Source organism: Rhinolophus sinicus, linkage group LG01 (genome assembly GCF_036562045.2).
Source record: "Rhinolophus sinicus isolate RSC01 linkage group LG01, ASM3656204v1, whole genome shotgun sequence".
Lineage (NCBI taxonomy): Eukaryota > Metazoa > Chordata > Mammalia > Chiroptera > Rhinolophidae > Rhinolophus > Rhinolophus sinicus.
In genome coordinates, this window is record NC_133751.1 from 39,840,460 (window position 1) to 39,867,646 (window position 27,187).

The following is a 27,187-nucleotide window of genomic DNA, read 5'->3' on the forward strand; positions in this document are numbered from 1 at the left end:
TTGTTTGTTTGTTTTTGTTTTTATGTATACATACCAAAACCATACCGATTTGATTACTATAGCTTTTTAATATAATTTGAAGTCAGGAAGTTTTGTTCTCCTTTCTTTAGATTGCTTGGGCTATTTGGGGCCTTTTATGGTACTATACAAACTTTAGGATTATTTATTCTGTTTCTGTGAAAAATGTCATTGGCATTTTGATAGGGATTGCAGTGAATGTATGGATTGTTTTGGGTAATATGGGCATTTTAACAATATTCTTAAAATCCATGAACATGGAATATCTTTACCTTTATTTGCATCCTTTCAATTTATTTCATCAGTGTCTTGTACTTTTCAGTGTATAGATCTTTAACCTCTTTGTTTAAATTTATTCCTATGTATTTTATTCTTTTTGATGCCATTGTATAAGGGATTGTTTACTTAATTTCTTTCTGATATTTCATTGTCAGTATATAGAAACACAACTGATTTTTGTATATTGATCTTATACTCTGCAACTTTACTGAAATCATTTATTAGTTCTACCAGTTTTTTAGTGGGGTCTTTAAGATTTTATATATAATGTTATTGCATTTTTAAATAGAACCAGTTTTACTTCTTTTCTGATTGGAATGTACTTTTTTTCTTTGTCTTGCCTAATTTCTCTGGATAAGAGAAATGTTAAGTAGCAGTGGTGAGAGTGGACATTCTTGTCTTGTTCCTGATATTAGAGGAAAAGCTTTTAGCATTTCGCTATTGAGTATAATGTTAGCTGTGGCCTCCATTCCCGCTAAACAAGTTTGTTGAGAGTTTTTATCATGAAAAAAATGTTACATTTTGTAAAAAAAAAAAAGTATTTTGTAAAATGCTTTTTCTGTGTCTATTCAGGTGACCGTATAATTTTTATCCTTCATTTTGTTAATGTGATGTGTCATACTTACTGATATGTGGATGTTGAACCACCTTTGTATCCTTAGAATAAATTCCATTTTATCATGGTGTATGATTCTTTTAATGTATGGCTGAATTTTTTATTGCTAATATTTTATTGAGGATTTTTACATCTATGTTTATTCGGGATATTGGCCTGTAATTTTCTTTTATTTTTGTGTGCTTGTCTGGCTTTGGTATCACGGTAATGCTGGCCTTGTAAAATGAATTTGGAAATACCTCCTCCTCTTCCATTTTTTGGAAGAGTTTGAGAATAATTAGTATTATTTCTTTTTAAATGTTTGGTAGAATTCAGAAAAAGACGTATTTTAGAAAGCAGTGGAATGAAGAGATAAAACCTGTAAAGAATAAGGAAAATCTTATGGTTCAGTCTGGGGCATTTACTTTAAAATAATAAGGAATAAGGAGATTGTTTATGATTTTTGAACATAGTGAAACAATGAAAGTGATGTTTAATGAACAGTAATCTGGTCTTCATTAAAATATTTTAAAGGACTTGTTTTCATTTTGAATAAAAAATATATATTCTTTTTACTCATGAACTTCGAAAACATAAGGATGAATACTAACCTATAGTTTTCATCGGTCTTGTTATAGCTATTTTAAAACACACAGTGCAAGATGGCTGTATATGCTTTTGAGCTCCTGCTTCCTTGGAGGGAGGGCTGGCAATTTTAGTCTTAAAGGGAGTTGAATGTGTGTGCAGTTTAGCTGGTGATAATTTGATGTTTACGTCTTTTTCTCTTTGGGTTTTATTACCATTATTATCTAAAAATTCAAAAACCTGTGGTATACAAAATGGCCTGGTAGACAGTCTAAAGTCTGGATGACAGTGGAAGCAACCATGAGGCTCCTGCAATGATTTAGGCATTTAGTAATGGTGGCCACAGAATATAATTATAGGCTAATAAAAATGCAAGGGAGTGACAGGGACACATTTTTTTGATGAAATCTGGCTAAGACCAGAGGGAAGAAGAAGAAATGGTTCAAGATTATTCTGAGATTTAGAGTTTGGAAACAGAGGGAGAGGTTATACCGCTGAAAGCAAAATTTGTGTTGGGAGGTAAAAATGGATTTTAGATGGATATGATGGGCATTGTTGCTCTGCTGAGATGGGGGTGAGATATCCAAGCAGAAATGGCTTGCATAATATTTATCTTTGTACGAAAATAAGAATAAGTAGGATATGTTAGTTCTCAGTATATTAATTGTTAGGCAAAGTAAATTTAACTTTAAATACAAATTTAATAGATAACTTTTTAAATATTTATAAAATTTCAGATGCGCTGAAGTTTAGATTTTACTTTGTGGTGATATTAATTTTATTTGCAAACAGAAACAGAATAAGACATTATAGACTCCTTTTCCATCATTTAACTTCTTCTAATAAACTATTCTAATCTGAAGATCACATAATACAGACCTCTGTTTAAAATATCCTCAGCCACATTTATTAGAATAACTTTGCCTCTTTCTGATTTTCTGTTTAAACTCAGATAGGGTAGAGTTTGCCAATATGTGGTTCAACTCTTTAAATGGCTTCTTATTGCTTTTAGGATTGAGACAGAAATCTTCAGGCTAGATGAGCTGTAGGCTCTGATGGATGCCTGTCTAGCTCTCGATATTCATACTACTCTCTGTTCTACTCCTTGTACACCAGTCACACTCACTTCTAGGTCCTCTCTCATTTTAGGACCTTTTCACATGCTATTTTTTTCTGGCTGGAATCTTCTTCTCTTTACTGACCCATCCTCAGTCTCTGTGCCTGATTAGTATTGACTGTTCTTCAGTCTTCAGGCCACATTGCACTTATTCAATGAAGACTTCCTAAGCTCAGTAAGGTCCCCTTGTTAACTTCTTACAATACCAAGACTTTTCTTCTTAAAACAATTTGTAAGTATAGTTTTATGTACATGGTTATTTGTTCAATGTCTCTTTCTCTGACATAATTAATTTGCATGATGGCAAGGGTCTTGCCTGTTTTGTTCACCATGTGTCCTGAGTACCTTGCATAATATATATCTGTTGGATGGCTGGATAACTGAATACTGCAGCCATGCCAAGGAGGTTGGACTATTGATGTCTTCCCAGTCCTCAAGCCTTGCTGAGCTATCTCTGAGCATCTGTGGCACTTGTGTCCTCACAATACTGTACATACATCTCTAGGTAATGGGTGAAAAGCAGTGGTGAGTATATCTTTACAAAGTACTAAGTGTTATATGGTACACAGCCACATTGCCCTAGATGAGAAAGGAACATTATTCTGACTTTCTTCGTGCTATAAAAATACTACATCAGCATTAAATTCATTTGCACTAAAAAAATCAAACAAGTATAGTGTTAAAAAAGTAGGAAGATTGTGCAAACTCGGTGATGCTCAAATTAGGGTTAGCCTATTTTACTTACTTTTTATCTACCTTGATTTTGTTCTCCAGATCCTATCACTTTTTTTCAAGATAGGATTGCTTTTGACTTCAAAGTTTTATTAATCAAGGTAATTTTATGAAGACAAAAACTTATCGTTTCTGTAAGTATAAATGAGCTCTTCTCAATGTACTTAGCCTGAAAAGATTACTCTCTCTTTCCCTATTTTAGCATTAAATTCTCTTTTTCTCAAAAAACACATTTTAAGCTGTGCCCTGCAGAATCATCAAAGAGCATATGTTTTGTGTTCATGTAGGTGATTTCTTCTAACACAAAGATACACATACAGCATGCTTGCTGCTTTCACACTCTTGGAAGCTGGTTTCTCCATGGAATATATACATATGAACAATTAGCCTAAACATGCAACTCACCTAACAGAGTACTCAAACATCATGAATGACATAGCAGTGCCACCAAAATTTGCACAGATAGGGATTCTTTTGAAAACTATTAATTGCTCCCAAGTTTACTTTTGATATCTCCTCACAAGTCTTTGCACTATATCTTTATTCAATCACAATGCAGATTTCTGACATTAGTCAAAAATGTTATCTTTTTAATTAAAAAAACCATGAAAGAAAATTGTTTTTAGATTTGTTGTCTTTATATCTGTTCATATAACCCATAGTTAAAAACTGTGATTACTTTTAGTGACATAAATATAGTAATATCAGAATAATAAGTATTTTTCTAAATCAGTTACCTTCTCTTATTTCTGTATTCTCAAGAGGTACATACTGCAATGATATGAAATTGACTAAAGTTCAATGGGGAAATTTCAGTAGTTTTGCAATGACAGTAACTGCTGTGAAATCTAATTTCTTAAAGTCATTGTATTTTAAAGTTTGTCAATTTGGGGAAAATATGATAAAATACTGTAATTTTTAATGAAAATGTATTGAATTCTGGCATTGTCCTCCATATGGAGCATAGTTAGGTTTTATACCTCCTTGATCCTACTTTTATAAACTAAATTTTTCCTTAAGAATATCCATGAAAAGATTTAGCCTGCTTTCAATTGTTCTAGAACAACAATGGCAACATTCTTAAATTCTCCCATTCTGTGGAAATGGCCTTAGGACTTCTTTAGAGTTGGTGTAACTCAAAGGCTGCTGGGTAAAGAAGGTGGGGAAAGAGGAGAGCACGGTCATTAACCAGGGTTCTCCATCTATCAAGATGGGACTCGCTGGATCCTAGAGTTCTGAATAGTCCTAAAAATTTCAAAGACTTGTTCTCTTAAGCAGGATACATTTCTCATGGCCAGCTTTCTAAGTCAGGAGCTAATAATATCCTCAACCTACTTGCCTTTTGCAGATATGTGTGACACAAAGTACAGATAATTTCTGCTGAATTGAACCCATAAAGAAGGAATTTCTAATCAGTTCTAATGTATTTGAGACCTAAAATATATTAGCCCTTCATCAAAGGGAATGATAAAAAGCAGCATTAATATGGGCGGATAGTAATTATTTCAGAGCTCATAATTATTCTCCAGTTAACTACAGAGAAATGCTGATTTTTTTATTCCTTTTTAAAAAAATAAAAGGCACCTGGTCAGATTCTGAAATTTAAGAATGTCCTTTGTAAACGCTGATGCTTTGAATCATGCTTATGTTAATGGCAAAATAACTACTTTGGATTTAAATGAGTTCAAAGTTCAGGGTTTGAACTCATTTAGGAGTTGCCTTTACCTTTCCTGGTCCTGTTGTTTCACCACTGAATCTATTTATTGCCTACAGGAGATATAAAATATAGTAATTACTCTCACTCTCTTTCAAAATGACATGAGGTCTACTTTCCTATTAACTCTAATGAGAGTTATGTGTGCATTCCTCAAGGAGCACGGACCCTACAGAGTTTCAAAGTAGAATAAATCACTTCCACACTCAGGTTTCAGAGGATTCACTTGCTTTATATTGTGGTGCTTTAAGATACCCACTGAAACTGCTAGTACTGAAAATGCACTATTTGTAGTTTAAATGAGACATAAACTGGAGTTGCAGTATTGTTAATGATTGTTATGTATGTTGAAGGATAAATATTTTACCCTTTGGGAAAATCCTGTTGGCCAACTTGCAGGAATGCAAGGCCTCTAAAATGCAGTTGCCTAATACGTGTATTCATATGTGAATTAATGACGATTATGTCTTACAATATTTTCCTTCTATCTAATTAAAAAAATTTAACATTTGTAATTACATCAATTGTAACAATTTAGATTAAAGGAAAAATGAGCCAGAGTTGCTGATATCCTAGAAAGAAGGGAGTTCAGGGTAATAGGGTGTTTTCTTTCCAGCCTGGGAATAAGGAATCTTTAGATCACATAGGGATCTATTTCTGTAACCCACTAGCATATGTTTACTCTATTGAGGCTTCCTAGAGAAACCAATGTTGAGTTTCTCAATTTGTAACCATGGACCCTCTAGATATTTATTCTCAGTACCTTTAGGTATAGGAGATAAAGGATATCCGTTTTCTTTCTTTTTTAAATCAGTTTTGCCAAAAACTGTAATCAGCCCTCTTCTTCCCAGGGAACCTTTAAAAATGAAATTTGTAAGAATTATTGATATTAAGAAAACCCAGTTATGCTGAAATCACAAATATTACTGGAACTCATACTGTGGAAACAATTTAATATGATCTAAAAATAAGGTTTTATTTAGTATTCAGTAAGTGAAATTCTGTAGTTGGGAGAACTCATTTTAATTGTTCTCTAGGATAATGATGTCCCCATCTATTTATGATGCTGAAGCAATATCTCTATTGGTTTTTAACTCTTCAGATTTATTGCAGTGAGAGATGTCCATGCAATGGATGTATGTAATCATTACCCCCCATAAGTTAAAAGGCATGCAGCTACCTGAGTAGGGAAGGTGAGAATAAATATGTAGCAAAATCTGGTTCAGCCATTGCATCCATGGAAAAATTCTTATTGTATATAGAGTATCATTTCCATGGCATCTCTACATATGTAGAGTGGGGGTCAAATAGCAACTGAGAACTATCTCCCACATTCAAATAAATGGGAGACCATGTTTTAATAAAAATTATCTTACTGTCACATCTCATGTAGCCCAAGAGCTAGCAATTCTGCGTATGTGCAAAGTACGTAACACTACTGGCTCATGGTTGTAGAACGTGAAGGCTTTCCCAAATAATTCATGTAAATTGCCTTGAGTACCCTAGGAGGGGAAAGAAAGACATCTTAATTGTCTAAAAGAGATGCCTTGTAAAGCCCGACACAAAATGAAGAGAGTGACTTAAGGTAATTGTGATAGGTTACAAGTGTCTCCAAATATTAGTGAACTGATGATACAGCAAAAAATTTTGAGCTCACATTAGTGGTTTCTTAGTATAGCCAAGAATTAAGCAAACTAAGTAATTTAACTGAAATTTGAAAGTAGATAGTGGTTTGGCAGCAATAAATAATTACCACCGTGCCTGATCTGTGTTGTTCACCAGTAAATAAAACTGCAACTTCTATATAGCGTTCTTGAAAATAGAAATGCAAGAAAATACATTTGTTGAAGTCTGTTTGTTTACTGCTTTAGGGAATTACAGAAAAATAAAAAGCATAAAAATATAATTTTTTAAGTTTGATATTTTGCATGCTTTAAAATTGGAAAACTTCAAATAGATTTCTGATACCAGCAATTTTTATATTTAAATTAAAAACATTTCTATTTTTCAGAAATATAGCATCATTGTTGCATGAACATCAAATAATACTGAGGGTTCTTTTTGCATTCAAATAGGGTCATATTAAAGAAATGTAGACTTCTGTGAACTTGGAACTGAGTGCCAATTAACATAAACTATTGCTTTCATCTAGGTTTTCTCTTAATGGAATGATTACTAGCAGGAGTGACTATAAAAGTGTATCACTTAAATTATTGTATACAGCTCGTCTGTCTGTATTTGAAATGACCTTGAAACCATGATTAACAACTGAGTAGTCAACAGGTCTCTTTAATTACATCATCAGTTTCTCCATTTCCAATCTTTTGATCTTTGCTAGTTATTACTACTTTTCAAGCTGAAAAATAGTCTCTCTGAGCTGATGATGCATAATTGTATTATTATATCTAATCTTTTACCTTCTGTTTTCTGGGAGGGTGCTCTTTATTCTTTTAGGGTTGTGATATTAGGTATAGTTGTGAATTATAAACATAATGCATGGTAACCGCTGAATAGAATTAGAAATCTTTCTCAAAAATGTTTAACAACCCTTCCCTGTGAAGTGCACTTAGAATTAATGCCTGCTTCTTTACTATTTATATTATTGAAATCAACACATGACTTTCAGTCTTTCTTTTCTTCTCTTTTTTCTGTGACTTATTTTATGCATGACAAAGTTCTCTTGCTTACTGCTCTGTGGTTGGCTGTCTTTTAACTTGAGCGTCCTGTGTTTGTAATGATTGCTTTTTGCATGAGGATTATGAAATGTCATACAAATTAAGTGGCTGTGGAAACAAAAAGAAATGTGGGTCTTCGCTTGCTTTTTTTGGGTCGAATATGTCAAGTATGTGACACTTAAAATTACTTTCATATGGCCTTTGACTTCCCCTTTGGTGCGCTCCTTTATTTTAGCAAATTAGTATTGTTAAGTACAGTAAAACATTTATTAAACATTCACAGTGTTTTAATATGATTATTATCCTAAGACTTGATCCCATTATAAATAACTGTACTGGGCATGAAATTGCACCAGGGCATAATTCCATTATATTCCTAAATTGGTTATGAAATATAAGCCCTGACTCTGTAACTACCTTAACAGCTAAACGATGACTTCCATTGGCTCTACCTAGTGATGAGATTATCCGTTCCTACATTTGTGCCATTTGCAAATGTCTTAAATCCACAGCTAGTGTTTAATCGAAACACATGGGGAAATATTTGTGTAATGACAAGTAATTTTAAAAAGTCACAGTTTTGAATAATGTATGATATAAAAATGTGTAAAACCCAAGTGTTGATGCTCTTACAAAAAAACAAAAGAAAATGAAAAAGAAGTTCACTCTAAAAATGTTCATATCTCTGTTTTCCCGAATGTTATTATATTGTCCCAAATTAAAGACTGTTAGCCTACATTTTTTTATTGTTGTCACCAGCTTTAATTAGAAAAGACACTGAATAAATTAAATTCTTTCTGCTAATAGAACTGTTCATTTTTTTGTATGCAGTTGTGTATTTAAAAAATTATTTTCTTTGCTTATAACTTGAGTTTCAAATCATAATGCATTTTTTTTATGATGGATATATTCACAAATCAAATCTTCTATGAGATATTTTGGGGAAAGGGATTTTTTTCTTAAATAAAATAGATAATCAACTTTGACTTAAACACTTTCCCACTCTTTTTGGAAATATCCTTGAGAATTTTAGTATTTACATTTATTTTTTCCCCTCAGTCTTGTTTATTCTTGAATTGTCTTTTTTTTTTTCCCCCTCCATTTCTCCGTTCTCAATCCTAGGTCCCCTTACAAAGAAACAGACAGATGATTTAGGTGATAATGACGGTGCTGAAGATGAAGGTATTTTTTCCACCAAATCTATTTGCATGACAAGGACCTCAATCACTTTTTCCACCCCTTTCTATTTTTTCACTTCTCGTCTTTTTTTGAAGAGTTGTTTTTAATTCCCGTTTTTGATGTGTTTTGTCTTCTTGCTTGTTGTTACATATAAATATACATTTTTAATTGTTTTTTAAAATGAATGTTAAGTTTTGCATTTTGATACCACCCATTAAAATGTTTTAAAAAGAGGGGCATTTTTTTGTTTTTGTTTTCTTGAACTGACTTTTGATATGTTTCATCCCACGTTTTGACTGAAATTTGTCCATATTCTTTGAACTAACAATCTCTCCCCTCTAGTCTCTCTGTACCCATTTTGCATGTTTTCTAATATATGTAAATATCTTACCCAATATCAAAGTGTGTTTCATTTTTATATTTGATATTTGCTTAAAAAGAACCCCCCCACCCAATAAAGTGAAGGACAAAATTAAAAGCTGATACAAAGTGTTTCTTGAGCAATACAGTTTAGATTTCAAAAATACTGTTCTCTATTGATGGGGCATAAATAAATGATGTTTTACAGGTTAGAAAAGCATTATACCTATTTAGATAACTGTAGTAAACATTGTACAACAACTTAAGTACTCTGGGTTCATAATAGTTGAGTATTTTTGGTAGAATTTATAGGGTTTTGTTTTTTTTAACAAGATTATATAGATACCTTTTAATTTCAAAGGTACATAATTTCTAGACTGGCAAATAAAAAATATTCTGTTTTTCAAAGTATTGCCAACTATAAACAATAAAATATTTCCTGCTTCATTAATACCAAACTTTTTTTCGTCTTTCTAACTTTCTTATGACATGTAATTCTGATTTACTCTGTAAATCTAAGTGCACATTACATGGATTTGACATTTCTCATTCTTTTACCTGGTGTTAAGTGGAGTGTGTAGGAAGGCCCACTGATTCTTTCAGTTCATCTTGGTTCCAATTACAACTTCCTTTTTTTTCTAAATGCCACCCTAGCTATGATTCTTGCAGAGGTGATTAATGAAATCCCATGTTTAAAAGTAATTTCCAGAAACCTAGAGATTAAACCTCATAAAGATGTTAATAATACAGTAAGAAAGGTTTTCCAAAATAAAATAATCTACCAGTAGGCTAGCAGAAGTGCTAGTTCCATTAATTACAATTATGAATGATTGAATCCTTAGTAAATGGTTTGAATTGTTTTCATTAGATATATATTTAATAAACTATTTCACAGTAGAAAATGAAATGATAGAAGTGAAGTATTGAAAGCATAAAAATTATATCGGGTCTTAATATTTTTATAATATTTAAATTAAAAATTATTTTATCATGAAATTTATGACATTTGATTAAAAATTCATTTACTATGACCCTAATAGTAGGTTAAAGATTAAACACCAGGCAATCATACATTTTTGAAATAAATCATTATAGCTACCAAGGGTTATATTTTGAATGCTAAATAGCTAGAAATAAACATTATCAAAATCATATTAAAATGATTTTTTTAATGCTGTTGGGAATTTGAACTATTCAAACACTCAGGAAATTTATAGACTTTGAGCACATGCTTACTGGTTCCAGTGCTCTAAAGAACACTGCTTCCCCCTGAGGACTTTTGGACTTGTTGAACTTTCTAAAAATCCTTAACTCCTAGATATTTGTTATCTAAATAATACCTAAGTATTAATGACTTTTTATTGGGTCGCTTTGTAAACTCTAAAATTTCCCAGAGTACTCACAAGGCTAGTATAATACCTCATGTTTCTGTAAAAAAATACTTTGATTGCTGGTTTAATGTACTTCTTTTTTTCTTTTAGTAAAAAAAAAAAAATACAGCATCAAATCAGACATTTACATGTTCACAAAAGATACAGCTAAGCAAATGTAGTTGAGCTAAGCCCTTGTCAATGAGTCTATTTTATAGGCCCATTTTGAAGCACATGTAACATTTTTAAATAGTCATTAAAAATATCTTAAACCCTATTTAAATTGACAGGTACTATTCAGGTTAAGCACTAAACCAGTCAGCCACAGCAGTTTTCAAATCAATGAATGTTTTTGAAGGCTCAGAAATATAGAATGTCAAAGTAGTCTATTCAAGTTCAGCCCATTTCTCTGTGTTGCTGTTGTTTTAGATAATTGTTTAGAAGTCAAGAAAGATAAATTCAAATATCCTCCAGGATAAAAACCTTTGTAGAAAAGTCTGAGCATCTTCTATTTAATTCCTTTTACAATTATTTTGTAGACGTGAGTGGTAACGCAAAAGCAAGACCAATTTTCACCTTTAATTTGTTCCAAATTTTGAATCAATATCACTGAACATAAAGCAACAAACATAAATTTCTTGATAAACTACTTCTTTTACTTTAGTCGGAAGCCTAGTTATATGGTCATTTATATGAAATTCTCCATTATTTCCTGATAACCCTACTCCTTTTACCTGATGTCCAGGTCCTTACCTCAGCCCCTGCATTGAGGCTGCCTGAGACATTGAGTGGGTGTGCCCCTCACTCAAACTAACCCAAGGCCTCTTAGTGGAGTACACTAATATTTCACTTCTAATTCTCCTGTGTGTGTTTGTTATTATTATTTTGCTACCTTTAGGCCAAACACAATTGTATCACTTTTCATTTGTGTTTTATAATAACCAAAAGAACTTCATATTTTACAGGTTATTTTCATAGTTTCAAACAAGGCTAATCTGAAGTGATGAAAAATGGGTGAAAGCAACATCCTATATTCCTATGGATATATTTTGGGAATTTTAGAAATATTTTAAATTTTTTTAATTGTGCTAAAAATACCTTAATGTTTCAGTATTCAAATGCAACTTTATAGATGCAAATCTACATATAGCTTGTAGATTTTTGAGTATTTTTAAACAAAAAATTGTATCTTTGATCAAGTACAGTTCAGTAAGCACAAAGTCAGCCAACTGACTTCTATACCATTTTGCTGGTTTGAAATAACTGAGGGTCATAAAATGAGTAAGGGGCATAAAAATATTTTGAAATATCTCTAAATGTGTAGGTCAGAGAAAAATTTAATTGAGGTAATACTCCACAATTTAAAACTGTTAAACGTCAAAAACTCTAAAATATGGGCAATTAAAAACTTCGTGAGTCCATGAAGAAGACAGAAACCAGTACACGGTTAAGAGGTGTGTGACAAGTAATTATTCACTAGGACCATTAAAAGAATTGTGAATCTAAATGTTGGTTATCAGCCACAAATACATCCCCGTTAACTGCTCTAGATCTATTGATACTTGATACATTGGCTTAACATTTTTATTAATCCAAAAGTTAAAATAGTTACAAAATTTAAAATCAAGGTGTTACTTAAATTCCAAGTTTATTATTTTTTTGAATGTGAAAAAATTACTTTCTTACCATCAAAAATTTAGAACAAAAATAACGAACAGTTAGTCTTTCCCACTTAACATCTCACTTTTTTCAGTGACCTAAATACTTAGCAAAGCTTTAAAAAAATGGCAAATCAACTAAAATACAAACATGCTTTATGAACATATGTGATTTTACTGAACCTGAGCTAGTGATTTCTTTTCTGAGTATGTTCATTTGATTTTACTAAAGTTGGTAGCAGCTGTTTAGGCAAAGTCAATAACTTAGGTGAAATACTCCTTCTTTATAGAGAAATATATGAGACAAGATGTAGAGGGACACATTGGCTCTAATAAATTATAAATTTCTAAAGTACTTCTAATATATTTGCACTAAAACATAATGGTTCCCCACAGTTTTATTATCAAAATGATGGCATTAGCAGATAGTATTGAATAGTAGGCTATCTGATATGTCAGTTTAATTTATAAAGGTTGTGGGTTTCTTCAAAATTAAAAGTAAATATAAATATAATTTAAGCTATTTATTACTACAAGCAAAAACACCCATACTATGGAGAATAATTAAGTCTAAGGTAAACCTCTGTGATAAAACACTATCAAAATAAATCTAAGGTGGACTACTCTGATAAAACATTACCAAAGAATTTGAATTGTTCTGTAATAGAAATACAGCATTTTCCCAAATTTTGTTGGCAATATGAAGGGTTGTTATGTACAAAAATTTTACCGACATTAATAATTAATTAATACCTTGTGCAGCATTAACTTCAGAGTTACTTCAAGCAAAAATAAATATTTTCAGAACACAGCATTGGGAGTTTATAGAACTTTCAGGAAAACAGTTGTTCAACGTATTAAGTTCTTAGGCAAGGCTGAAATCTTTGCGAAGTTTGCAAAGACAAACTGAAAATTAGAATCAGCTCAAAATATCAGTAATCTTTTCAAGTCTAATTAAAAATATAAATAAAGAGATAGCACTCAAAATAGCTCCTAGACTCTATTGTCCTATTTTCAGTGTTTCCTGACAATGGCCACTCCATTCTGTTATTAGGTATAAAATGTGGCAGGTCTTCTCAATGTGTGCCTGTATTGTTTTCCAGGTGAACAGAATGGTTCTACCAAGATTTCATTACTGTTCACAGTTGGTGCTTTGTAATTCTATGTAATTTTAATTAAAGAAGAATTCTGAAACGGCCACCCTCTGTGCTACCTCCAAGCATACAATTAGCAGAGTACAGTGTCTGCTGTGAACAGTCAGTTAATGATTTCAGTTTAATAATTTATTATTGCTTCTTCAATGCCAGCCATAGTTGGAAAATAAGCTAAAACTGTATGTAGCAAATAGGCATTTAAGGAGGATAGCTTAAAATTTTTCAAAAGGATTATTTTCTGTGTAAACCGAATAAGTCCACAAACTCCCAAAATCTTTACAAATGAGTGAATACCAATTTCCCTCCCAAGACTTTAAGGAGCAAATACATTTAAGTTTTCCTCCTAACTATATCTGTCTTTGGTGGATGATTTGTATGTCAAAGTACCCTCCTCTCACCACCTGAAAATAAGACATTCTTCTCAAGTACACTCTTGGTGGGGAAGGGAAATATGTTGTTTATATGCTAGTATTAAATAAAAAAATAAAATAAAATAAAGTCTCTGAATTCTGCAATGAGCTACTTCCTCAACTTGAAATCTGGACAAACATGTTGAGGTGAAACTGCTGATCCTAAATTGAATTTTCATTTAAAGAAATCACTTTATTATTACAGTAGAAACATTGAGGCATTTATATTTTAAAAATATCTTTTATTACTGGAAATGTAAAGTAGCCTCTAAATAATCACCAGTTTTTTTCAAAGAGTTTTTATCATATTAGTCTTTTCAGAGAGCTGAAATCTCAATCATAAATACATAGGAGATTTAAGCTTGATAAAAAATAATGTCAAAAGCAAAGGGAAAAAGAATATATTTTTAAATGACACATATTGGAATTTTAATAATGTACTTTATTTTGTTTCAATTGTAATTTTGTAGATGTAATTTTGTTTCAATTGTAGATAGAAGAGATCATGGGCTATTATGTAATAGTAATGTTTTATGTGTGTATGTATTCATAATCATACACACACATACACCCACATACATACACAGAGGTTGCCACAAAAATACACATTTTAAGAAAGGAAAAAGCTATATTAAAATTGTAATAATATATCCTGATAATAAAAGACGAATACAAGGCACGTTTGACTTCTGCAATTACGAGAGGTGCTCCAAGTGGTTACCATCAGTGTAATTTTAATACAGTTTTTTCTTTTCTTAAAATGTGTATACATTTTTGTGGCATCCTCTGTACATATATATTTTTTATATTTTCTAGATCCTTTTTTATATTTCTAGATCCTTGTTGAAAACTACATAATTGAGGAAGGTATCCTAGAAAAATACATTTGATTAAAGTTCAGAGCTGTAGAGATCACTTCAACATATCCCTAAATTTTGGCACCTTACCCTTGAACTTAGCTCTATGCTGTCTCATGTCTAACATGGCAAAATCATAGACCCAAAATAGGGCTAAGAAAAGTACAATAGTTATACAAAGAGGTGAAAAATATAATTGAGTCTGTTGTTGTTTTTTCCCCAAAAGTGTAAGTGTAGTTGGAATGAACAAATAATCTGGACTTAACTAAAACATACTATTTAAATGACAGTCTCTTAAATGCAACAACAGAAGTACAGATGTGTGTGAGTTTACTACTTAAACATTCACCTGACAGTACCTGAGTAATAAAATGAAACTTGCAACACGTATAACAGAGTGTAGTAATTATATTAACAAACGGGAGCATAAATTATTCAACATAATTATGATACATTGAATACAAATCTTTACAACAAATAAGAAATGGAAAAACAGAGTGTTTTATTCCCAATAGCAGTGATACCTTTGTCCTTAGTTTATGGTTCATAATTTCCAAATGAGGTCTATAACATTTAAAAAAAAATAGTTCTAAGAATCATTATTATTGTATTATTTCTTTTGGTTATACTTTCATGTCAGGAATTAATAAAAAAGCACTATAATTCATACCTGCTTTCAATTCGTCCAAGTTTTATAATTCAGTTTATACTTTTAAACAATATTTGGGATAGAAAACAATGGCTATGTATTGCTTTTTTTTTTAACAGCTCTCAGTATGAGTTGCTTAAGAAACACTTTAACAAAAACAATTTAAAGAATTATATAAAAATATTCCCTTTTGTCCCTAAAGTGGAAAACGTATTCTATGCTTTATTATGTGTGTTTTTTTAGTATGCGAACAATTGCCAATCATTTGTTTTTCAGACATTCGGGACAGTGGGGGTCCCAAACCAGTGATGGTGTATATTCATGGTGGCTCATATATGGAAGGTACTGGAAATTTATATGATGGGAGTGTCTTGGCAAGTTATGGCAATGTGATCGTCATCACAGTCAACTATCGACTTGGTGTACTTGGTAAGAAATCTCTCTTTTTTTCACCATTAATTAATCCATGAAGTATGTGATAGTTTGTTTTGACTCATTTTGTTTTGCTTTGCTTTGTTTCACTCATTGTTGTATGCTTGTTAACTTTGTTTGAACCAAGGTTTTTGACATTTTCAATAAATTCTATAAATGTTCATAAATTACTAGACAAAAAACAGCTAGGGTTGATTTTAAGATTTAGAAGTAAAGATAATGAAATGATTCACATTGGTGAGGAATGTTATTTCTGATTTGGCCTTCTCAAACTGTAAAAGGCAATAATGGCAGGGTCTTTCTGAAGAAGAATTAGTCCCTGGACACATTTTTTCCTTCTTCTACTTTTCTTTTCTACAATGCTATAAAGTTCTCTGATGTTTGCCATGAACTTAGAAACATGTTTATATTCTCATAATATGTGTGTAGACTGGCTTTGTGAAATGATTATTTGCCAATCTGGTGTAGGTTTGGGCTTCTTTTTAATTTGTCAGATAATAATTAGAAATATTTGTCTAAATGTATTTTGATTGAATTATTTGATTTTTGAAAACATGCATTGATTTCATAAAGTGACAAAGAGTTCAATTCAATAATGTATACACATGTGAAACAAAATCAAAATGGGGATTCTTGGTTTTGGAGAAATCTGCAGAGAAATATTATTTGCAAAATAATTTATGAAGTACTCCAAAACAAGCATATTGTGTTATGAAATAACAAATTTTTAAAAGACAATCTTGCTATTCTACTTGTATAAATTGAATTTTTTTAATATTGTCAAAATTTTAGGACTAAAATTACTATGTCATTTAATAAAACACTTTTATCTGTAGCATTTTAGTTAGTATTTGCTATGACAGTACAATTTATCACAAAAGATTTTATCTTTTAATTTTTATTGTTCTCAAAGTCTTATTCCATGCTGTACACTTAAATAAGTATAACTTGTAATGCTATTTGAGCACAAAGAGGCACTTCCCTCTTTCATTTTTCACTCTAAAATATTTTGAGAAAGGAATTTGAATTATATTCTCTTTTATAATAATTGTTAATATCATATATTTTAGCCATTGAGAAATCAGTTTTATTCCTCTTCATTGTTAGTTATTATTATTCTAACTCCTATGTAAACATAATCTTATGTTTATGGTACTCTCAAAATATAAACACAGAATAATTTTTGTCAATCAAGTTTATGTCTTGCGGAAAGAGATATTTTAGCAATGCAAAGTTGAAATCTTGATCTTTTTCTAGTTCGCTATTTTAAATTTGGATATGGCAAATGATGTAATAGATACACTATATTAATGTAGGTATAAAATAGTTCTGTAGCTTTGTCGAAGTATAGAACTTTCTCTACAGTGTCTACTCATGCATTGCTTCAGCTGTTGTTATAATTTCAGTGCACAGGGTTGAATGTCTTCCTACCAGGGAAAACTCTGTATATTAGAAGATGTATAAAGAGATGTTCATACCAATTCTTAAATATTTTAATGTTGTCATTTGTTTCTTATGGAACATTTTAATGAGGATCTTCAATATCTTTAATGCATTCAATTTTAATTATAGTATTGTTTACAGTGCAGTTGTTTTTATTATTTTTCTCACGTTTTTCTGAACTTCCCAAGTTGAAAATCCTGATGCAGTGACCAGTTTGCTGATTGAAGATATAAAATTAAATACCAAATTGTGGTAACAGTGTTCTTAAGGACTTGAATAACCATTTAGTCACACAGACACACACACACACACACACACACACACACACACACATAAAACACAAAATCGTTTGGCCACACCTTGTGTTGCCTCGTTATATTATTGGTTGTACTCTCATAAAGTAAGATTCCATAAAATGAACTGTTGTTATGTTAACATAAGCTCTGCCCATTGTTTATGTATTCAGAACTGATGAGGAACTAATTTGAATCCTATATTCCTGTCCATGTCCTGTCTTGAAATGCCACACTCTAAATGATTATATGGTAGGACAACAGATTAACCAGCTAAGCAATGAAGAATTCAATCACTTGTTTGGTCTGTAAAATGGCAAGCAATGTTGATGATGATGATGGATGATTTACCCAGCATTAAATATTTGTTCTGGCTGTATTGTAGTATAGGATTTAACCTTTAGTTGGCTCCTTTGTTCCTGTTAGATGCATCATACACTAATACTAACCACTAGGGAACTGCGGTCCTTGATAGCCCTCCTTCAACATGATAAAGTACAAAACTCTATTAGTGAAACACTTTTAGGCACATCTTGGAACATTGGTTCTACAATAGATATATTCTGATCACTTTATTCCTAGCATATGTGTTGGACCTTGTTGAAATGTGTTTAAGTGAATTAATTCACAAAAAATAAATTATTAGGACATTTGTTTCAGCACACTTTGCATGTGTGGTACCTACCACAGCCAGATGAACAGCTTCTCTGACAGGAGTACTGCAGTAAAGACTGTAGGGTGGTTGCTGTTGTTGGTGTTAATAATTTATCTAACAGTAACAAGGTAAGCCAAGGTTTCTTGGATGTGGGATCCAAAAATATTGCTGTTTAGTTTACACTTGGGAGAGTGTTGGAAGTCAAGTAAAAAATGAGTTGATCCCACATCAGAGGAAATCCTGAGCTGTGTTTAGATTTGGGTGTTTTGGTGTGAAGGAAATGAATTTTGAAGTCCAATGTACAAATTAGCTAATTATAGTACTGCTGCTCTCAGATGATTGACAGATAAAATCAGGATGTCTGAAACAGGCAATGTAATTAGTATTGGTTTGAATTTGCCTTCCCAGAGGAGAAATATTACAAGATTTTTTATTTGTTTGTTTTAGCAATAAGTAAAAATGTGATAATGTTGCAGTCATAAAATTCATACAGTTGTCTAACAGCCAAGATTCTAGTTTCAAGCATTGCATGGTTAGAAAAATATTTCGTTTATTAGAAAGTAGAAGTAGATTCAGAGCTAAGAACGCCTCCTATGATAGCATTGCTCTGCAGAAGCTGGGAACAGGTTGGGGTTAGTTCCTCAACCAAGACCTTTTTGTTGTTTCCTTTGGAGTGGTAAATAAATATAGACTATCTTTATTATTGTATGGAAAATGCTGTTGGAAGTGATAAGAAGAACTGCTACTAAGGTTGAAAAAAGTGTCAGGGGCTACGGGGCTCTGCCTGCTAACCTCACTTGCCCAGTTTCGTCTTACAGCTAGCTCTCTGTAACCGTCTCTCATTCAGTCTCATACCTCTAATGAACAATTAGATTTTCTTTCACTTTTGATAATATACATTCTTTGTCCTCAGCCAGTATAAACTCTTCATCCTCTGTTATCTAATACATCATTACATAGTACTTTACAATATATTTAAAATAATTACTAGAGCTATTTTAAATATTATAATACATAATTAGTGAAAATTATAATATTGGAAACTTAGTGAGAAATATTTTGATTGTTTTCTTAAAAACGGAAAATAATATTAAATGTTATGATTGTAAATAGGATAAACATATGTACTTATGGACAAGAATTGGAAGAGAATTTGAAATAATTTGTTCACTGTTAGGATGAGACATTGTGCAATGAACATTTTTGAAAATAGAAACAATCCATATGATATATTTGCAAATTCCAAAAATGAAAAAAAAATACATCAACTAATTTAGTGTTAAAAATGTGTTGCAACCACCTCTCTTTATTAAGAACAAATTTATGTTATTTTTAGAGAAAAAAGAAAAATTGTATACCACTGTTGGGATCTTATTTAGGCAAATACGATTTTTATGTGATGGAAATTTAATATTACTTTTATCTTGATATGGATATTTTAGAGGCAATTATGAGTTCATAATTCAAGCCTATATGATTTATTTTAGAAAAAAAAATGTTTTAGAGATTTCAGAAATACTACTGCTATTTATTTGAAAATTTGGCAAATTTTGAGAAGTCTAATTAAATGTTTTACTTAGTACTTTAATGTTTGTAAGATCCATTATGGAAAAAATAATTTGAGGTGCTAGCTCATCTTCTTTTACTTGAAGAGTGATATTTAGCTTATTTTATAATGCCAAGTTGGACTAAATCACTTAAAACAAACTTTTGTTAACTTTACTGCATATCAATTTTAATGAACACATAAATTTATTTTTATTTTATTAGAAATGGTTAATGAGATTTGTTGATTCTTATAATTATATTGTCTATGGAGTAATAATGCTTCAAGTATTATCAGACAAATAACATAAATATAACTGTGATATGGTCATTCATTCAATATGTAACGTTGGTTTCCAGCAATATCTCCTATGAGAGATTAAAAGGAAGAAAATATAGTCCTTATCTTTAGAGAGTTTTTAATCTAATTGAGGGGAGAAATAAATATTTAGTATTCTACTTCATATTTTATAATAATTTGAGTTTATTGATTTGTGCATATATAGACACTTGATATATAAAAAGAAAAATCAGAACAACACAAAAGGAAGCATAGAATATCAGATTCATCAATATGAGAGATGACTAAGATTCATATTTGAGTCTGAAAAACCTACATCAAGGAGATTGGGTAAAATCTAGGTAATGCTGATGACTTGAAAAGAAAAGCATATTAATTCCTGAAGTGGAACAATGTTATGTCATTATTTTTTTCTCTTTTGCATTGTTGTTGTTTCTGTCTGGTTCTAAATCCTAAAACAAATAAATAAACAAACAAAGAAACTTCAATGTTACCTTATATTTGAGAGGAATATATAATCAGGTATTCAATTTTATAAGATAGTTCGAATGTGTTCTTCAAAGGTGGGAGAGGGAGTCAGTTCATACTTGGAGTAAAAAATGTCTTCATAGAATTGGTCATATTTGAGCAAGGCCAGGAAGCGTGGATTATTCCTGGGATTAGCGAAAGGAAAGAAAGGACGTTCTTTTTATTTTTATTTATTCATACTCTTTTTTCTTCAAAAAAGTACAGATAATTTATGCAAATGCATACACATAAATATGTTGCTAAAACAATATCGAATAGGAATACATACATTGTAGAAAAAAGGTACAGAAATTTAGATAATGAATATCAACTGGAATTGAACAAAAATGTACATCCCAATTTCTTAGAGGCAAGGTAAAAAGGATAATGGATTGATTTTCACAATTGTTATTATCAGATATAATTATCATATAAATTGTTTTTATTTGGAACCCTAAACAATATGGGAAACATGTGATAGTGTTTATGTCATTAGAAGATACAGAGATATTTGCAGTATATGATTATTTATATTAAATCTCTGTAAAGGCCAAAGAAATAATAATAGATGGCCACAATGTTTATAGTGTTATTTTAGGAAAGAACTAACCAACTGCAATTCAAGTAAAATATTTGGTCATTTCACTTATAATAAGATAAAGGTAAAAACCAATTCAGGGTAATGGATGGTTAATTTGGTCCATAGATTTCTTCTTTCAAATATCAGTTGTATCAGATGGGTTGTAATATGGGCTGGATGTAAATCTATTTTATATTGAGTGCTAAAATGAGCTCCTGGAGCAGAAGTATTGTTTATCCTTTTTAAAAAGAAACTTTAGATAGATACAATGCAAAGTAGGCTATCTGTTCACTATTTTCAGGTGTATTTCAATAAAAGCAATTGTTTGGTTATGCCAAAAACTTAGAGATAATCTGAAAGCAAGCATGTCAATTCGCGTGGGTATTAAACAGTCAGTTTAATATATATATGTGTGTATATATATATATATATATATGTAATATTAGTTATATATATATTAGTGAATATATATATATATATATATATATATATATATATGTAATATGTACAGTCATGTCGGGTCATTCATTAATTTATTTATTCAGGCAGTCATTCAGTATAAATTGAGCGATATTATTTATCAGGCCTTCTGCTGGTTACTGAAGATACTGTGAAAACAAGATAGATGCAATCTGTACTCTCCAGCAGATTACTAGCAATTAGGAGAGATAGAAAATAAGTGAATAATTACAGAAATTATGTCTTTTACATAGATAATGATTTAGCACAAAGTTGACTTTCTTTGCAACCACCTATATGATAAGTGCTAGAGAAATGACAAAAGCAATGAGAAAAGAGCTCATTTTATTTTAGATACTCAGAAAAGCTTTCTCAGAGGAGGTGACATTCAAGTTTCCCATTCTTATACTCAATGGAGAAAACCCTTGTCAAGATTCTCAAGGACCTCCAGATTGTGTATTCCACTGGTTACTTCTCTGTGCTTATTTTACATGATCTCTCCATAGCACAGGACACAGGTAACTAGTCCTTTGTTATAGTACTTATTTCTTGGCATCATTCCAGGATTTCCTTCTACCTCAATCTGCTCTTTCTCAGCCTCCTTTACTGGCTCCCTGTGTTACTCAGATTCTAAATGCTGAAGTGAGATTAAGAATAACTTTTGGATCATTTCCCTTTTTTCTCTACAATGCCTCCCTAGGGGACTTCATGCATGGCTCCAGATACCAGCTCTATGAAAGTGACTTCCAAAACTCTGTCTTCAGGACTGACTATTCCTCAGAACTCCAGACTCACGTGTTTCTACCTACTGATATCTTTGTGGCTATCTAATGAATATCTCAAACTTAATGGCTAAACTATGTAGATTTTCTCAGGTCTGCATATTTCATTGTCTTCCCCATCTGGTTATAATAATAATTGCAACAATAACAATAGTAATAATAGCCACATTTATTGAAGACTTATATCCAAAAGTTGTTTAGAGTAATTTACATTAATTGCATTATTAAATTTCCACAGTAACTCTGTGAGGTAGGATTGTCATTTTCCCAATTTCACAAATGCAGAAACAAATGAATAGAAAGGCTAAGCAACTTACTAACAATCACACAGACCAAATAGCAATCGCGGTAGAGCTACGATTCTAACTTAGGCAGTCTTCTCTTCAACTGGACACTGTACTGATGGGGTTGGTCCTGTCATTTATCTGGATGATCAAGCAAAAACTCAATACATTCTCCCTCATTTGTCTCTCCTTTATGTTCAACATCCAATGCATCATCTTCTCTACTGAATTATTCCAACATACATCCTGGACCTATCTCTGTTTTTCCATTTATCCTTTTACCAAACTAAACCAAGTCTCCTTGAACCTCTTACATTATTTTCCTCTTTCACTTTCGTTCTCTACATATACATAATTCATTCTCCACACAGCAAAACCAGATTATCTTTTTAAAACATAAATCATACCGGCTCACTTTTCTGCTAATTCCCTCCAGTGGCTTCCCATTATTCACTTAGAATAAAATTCACACCCCTTCCCTGCCCTTGTGACAAAACTCTGCATAAATCTGTATCCATAGCTCTTAGTACCAGTAACTCCTGTCTGTGTCTTAGTTCCTCCTGAAATGCTCTTCCTGTCTGTTCTAGCCATCTTTTGTTCTTCAGACAAAACTCGTTTCCATTTTAGAGATTTTATATTTTTTGTTCCCTCTGCCCCAGGTCCTTGTGAGGCTAGTTCCTAGTCTTTTGATCTTTGTGTCTTCTTCTCAGAGAGACCATCCATGTTTATCAAATCTAAAAAGAGCCACCAGTCCACAAGTCTTATACTTTAAAAAATTATTTGTACTACATTGATCATACCCTTTATTTCTTATTTATATTGGGATTGTTTGGTTTATTATTGACTCCAAAGCTTAACATAGTCCCTGGAACGTGATATTTGCTCAGAAAATATATGTTGAATGAATTTAAAGTGGATCTGAAGAGTCAATAGGTGTTGATCTGATGTGGTCATGGAGTGGAGGGCCAGGCTGAATTTCAGGCGGGGAGGACAGTCTGGGTGAAAGCCAGAGGAAGAGTGAAGCTTGGCATGTTAAAGGAGCTGAGCAAACCCAGCTGGGCGCTGGGTTGTGTAACGGGTGGGCAGTGTCAAATAAGGTTAAAAACAGGCAGCAGGCTATGCAGCATCTTGTTAGAGATTTAGGACTGATAAGAACAATGAGAAACAATGATAGTAGGGCATTAAGCAGATAAGTGACACGATTAGATTTGCATTTTAAAAAGTGTGTTGAGTGGGCCTAGATCTTGATCAAAGTTGACATTCTGCTATGAATACAAAAAAATGGCTTGTGCCTCATTAAAATGAGATGCTTGGCAAATCAGCGACTGAGACTGATATTTTGTTCAAGGAGAACTGAGGGACCAGCTGAGCCTGACTCAGGTGAGTGTGGGTGTCTGTCTTTTACACAAAGAGCAAGAGATTTTGCCTCTTTTTTTTTTTTTTTTTGTGGTAATGGAATAAATCAAACCAAAATTATGGAGAGCTCTTTTGAATTCCTGCTTTGAAGGAGTGTGAATCAATATGATCAGTATTATTCCAGAGTTTGGCCAATATAAGAGATTGTAATAAACTACTGTATTATGATGCCACCTTATTCGTCTTTCTGTTTTATGAATAGGGCCTCATTTAAGCTCTTAGTTGTCTTTAAAAGGAGATAGTTTTTATTAGTTCTGGGAGGAAGTTGGGAGTATGTGTTTCATTATTTTCTTGAGACATTAAGATAAGTGATTTGGAATAGTACCTCAGAACATAGAATAAAAATTTTGTTCTTTCCTAGTCAAGATATTTTTCTGGGTCCAGAATTTAACAATTCCCAGGTACTCAAAGGACTTCAATAAACAAACCATAAACAAAAAGATATCTGGTTTCCTTTTCACAGTAGAAGTCCTCATCTTAGCTCAGGCATTCACTTACTTATTCATTAGTTCCCCAGCATTTTCTATGTAAGTGCCCACTCTGGGCTCCTCTTAATTGGGTGCCTATGTTCACAAGTTGCCAAAAATCAAACTCAATCTTTCCTCTCTGAACTTCACAGTGAGTAAGCAAGACTGACATTACACAAACAAAACTATTAGCTCAAATTTTGATAAGCTGTGTTTCCAGAAAAAGCAGGGTGTTGAGAAAAATAATATTTGCGGAGGTGACATGTAGACTGAGGGTTTCAGGACAGGCCTCTTTGTACCTCTCATGCTAGCACAGCTGTGTTTTTTTTTTGTTGTTTGTTTGTTTTTTTCTGGGGGGGGCATCAGCTCCATGTCACTGTCCTTTAATCTAGTTGTGGAGGGTGCAGCTCAGCTCCACGTCCAGTTGCTGTTTTCAATCTTTAGTTGCAGGGGGTGCAGCCCACCATCCCATGTGGGAATTGAACTGGTAACTTTGTTGTTGAGAGCTCACGCTCTAACCAACTGAGTTATCCAGCCACCCCTCCGGAAGCCCAGTGGCAGCTCATTGTCTTCAATCTAGTTGTAGAGGGCACAGCTCACTGGCCCATGTGGGAATCGAACCGGCAACCCTGTTGTTCAGAGCTCGCGCTCTAACCAACTGAGACATCTGGCCACCCCAGTTTAGTATTTTTTTTTTTTTTTTTTTTTTTTTTTCGTAGTTCTTTGTTTTTTCCCCATGCATTTGCAAAGTCAAATATTAAATTATAGATACAATATTTTGAAACAATTTAAAAAGATGTAAGATAATTAGAAGCAGAATAAGTCACTTAAGCAGCTGTGGGAAAACGCAAAAATTCAAACAAACAAATAGATCACCTACAAACAACTCAGGTATGGTTCTCTATTTGACTTAAATGAGCAAAATTTGTTTGTGAAATACAAATACACAGGGAAAGGATCCCAGGGGAGTGACTAGCCCTAATTATTGGATCTACAGGATGAGAACATTACTTTATGGTTTTTCAGAGACACTTGAATGTTTTCTCCCTCACCTGCTCTATATTCCTGAGGGGAAAAAAGGAAAAAAAAAAGCAATATAGTTGTCACACATTACTGTTTTTTTTAAATGGAGATGTGGGTCTCCATTTTCACCCTGTGTGAGTTTTCCTGTTTGTTCTAAACGGAGTGAGGGCTTGGATTTTGCTTTTTAGGTTAGTTTGCTTTCTGTGACCCTTTCCTGCCTTTGATGATTCCTCAGTAAGAAAACAAGGCAGTACTACCACACCTTCCCGTGACCTAGTGCTACAATCCTTGATATTCCATCCACTTTCACTATTTTGCCTTAAAAAATATACTGCAATTTCATCTGCTAGAACACCTTATAATATCTTTTTCTAAAGTCCTTCCTGAACACTACTTACTTACTCCATAAACATTTGGATATTGCTTGTTTTTCTTTGTCCTTCTGTTTTTAATAGACACAGTTCAGTTTGTTGTTGTTGTTATTGTTTTGTTTTTGTAATACCTTATATTTGTCTCCTTCTTTCTATTCCTATTGCTTTTATCTACTCACCTTGGATTTCCAGATCTTCCATCTGATCCCTGAACCTCCAGACCCAAACTTACAGGCCAGATCACCTTAAAAATACCTTAAAATTACAACAGAAAACCAGTGTCTTCAATTTTCTTCAGCTTTACATCTCTATATATTTCTCAACAACTCTGGGATCCATTCCAGATTTTTCCTGTTGCTCCTCTTCTTAGGAAACTGTGTTTTCTATTAGTTTTCGGAAAGCCCCTTCCACTCAAGTCAGGTGAACCTCCTCACTGCCTACCAGGATCATTTCCAACTGCTTACTTGCCACATGTACCCATCTTGTGCAATCTACATAGCCCAGCTATCACCTGACTTGTCTATAAAATGGCCTCAGGACAGCTTGATCCATGTCTTCCCAAGGCTTGCATAGATTAGGCAGCCTGACCTTTGCTTTGGCATGCACAAAGCCAACCCCACTTGTTATTGTCGCGTGTATTAACTGCTCAATATACTAGATGCCTTGCATCCAAACTGGAAAATAAACAGTGTCTTATCTGGTTATCCAATTTCCTCACGACTGGCAAAGTGCTCTACATACAAAATTCAAAAGTCCATAAGCATGCACATTCATTTTCTTTGATCTCTACTCAGGATAAGATAGGAATGTCCTGAGATACAGAGCAGGTAGAAAGAATGACTGGTAATGGAGATTGCAGGTCGTAAAGAGTAATAACCGTGTGCATACCAGGCCTCATGTCTAGTTCCACATAAATGAGGTGAGGTCTTATTGATGATAGCAAACCTCTGCCCCCAGTAGCAGTCAGGAAAAGCCTCTAGATCCTCTGGAGAAATGCCCCATGTGCTAGAACTATAGTGCAGGAAAGTTGTAATTTATGAGTATTTTAAACTGGTGATTTCTGCATTTACCATACATGTAATATTTGCATTATTCTCTTTCCTGCTTAGCATATAGTGAGTAAAAAGATTGGTGCTCATGCACAGCAGATAAATATGAAAATGTTGTTGAAACACCACTCTTTGAATTTAAGTATATAGAATATTGCAGAAAGGATAACTATTGACTTTATGTATATAATAGGCTCTGAATTCTGTAACTTTTTTCGAGCTCAGCTT

General features: G+C 32.5%; 1 protein-coding gene across 13 annotated transcripts in view; it reads left to right on the plus strand.

Moving 5' to 3' along the window:
* Positions 1-27,187, plus strand: part of NLGN1 (neuroligin 1) — a 762,859-nt gene that overhangs the window by 330,485 nt on the left and 405,187 nt on the right. For 9 of the 13 annotated variants that reach the window (XM_074328041.1, XM_074328051.1, XM_074328067.1 and 6 more), the window contains 2 exons: positions 8,838-8,897; positions 15,629-15,781. In XM_074328041.1, coding sequence (XP_074184142.1) covers positions 8,838-8,897; positions 15,629-15,781 — 213 coding nt within the window. The remainder of the gene's footprint in view (positions 1-8,837; positions 8,898-15,628; positions 15,782-27,187) is intronic. The other 4 variants (XM_074328080.1, XM_074328082.1, XM_019750412.2 and 1 more) reach the window with 1 other exon arrangement.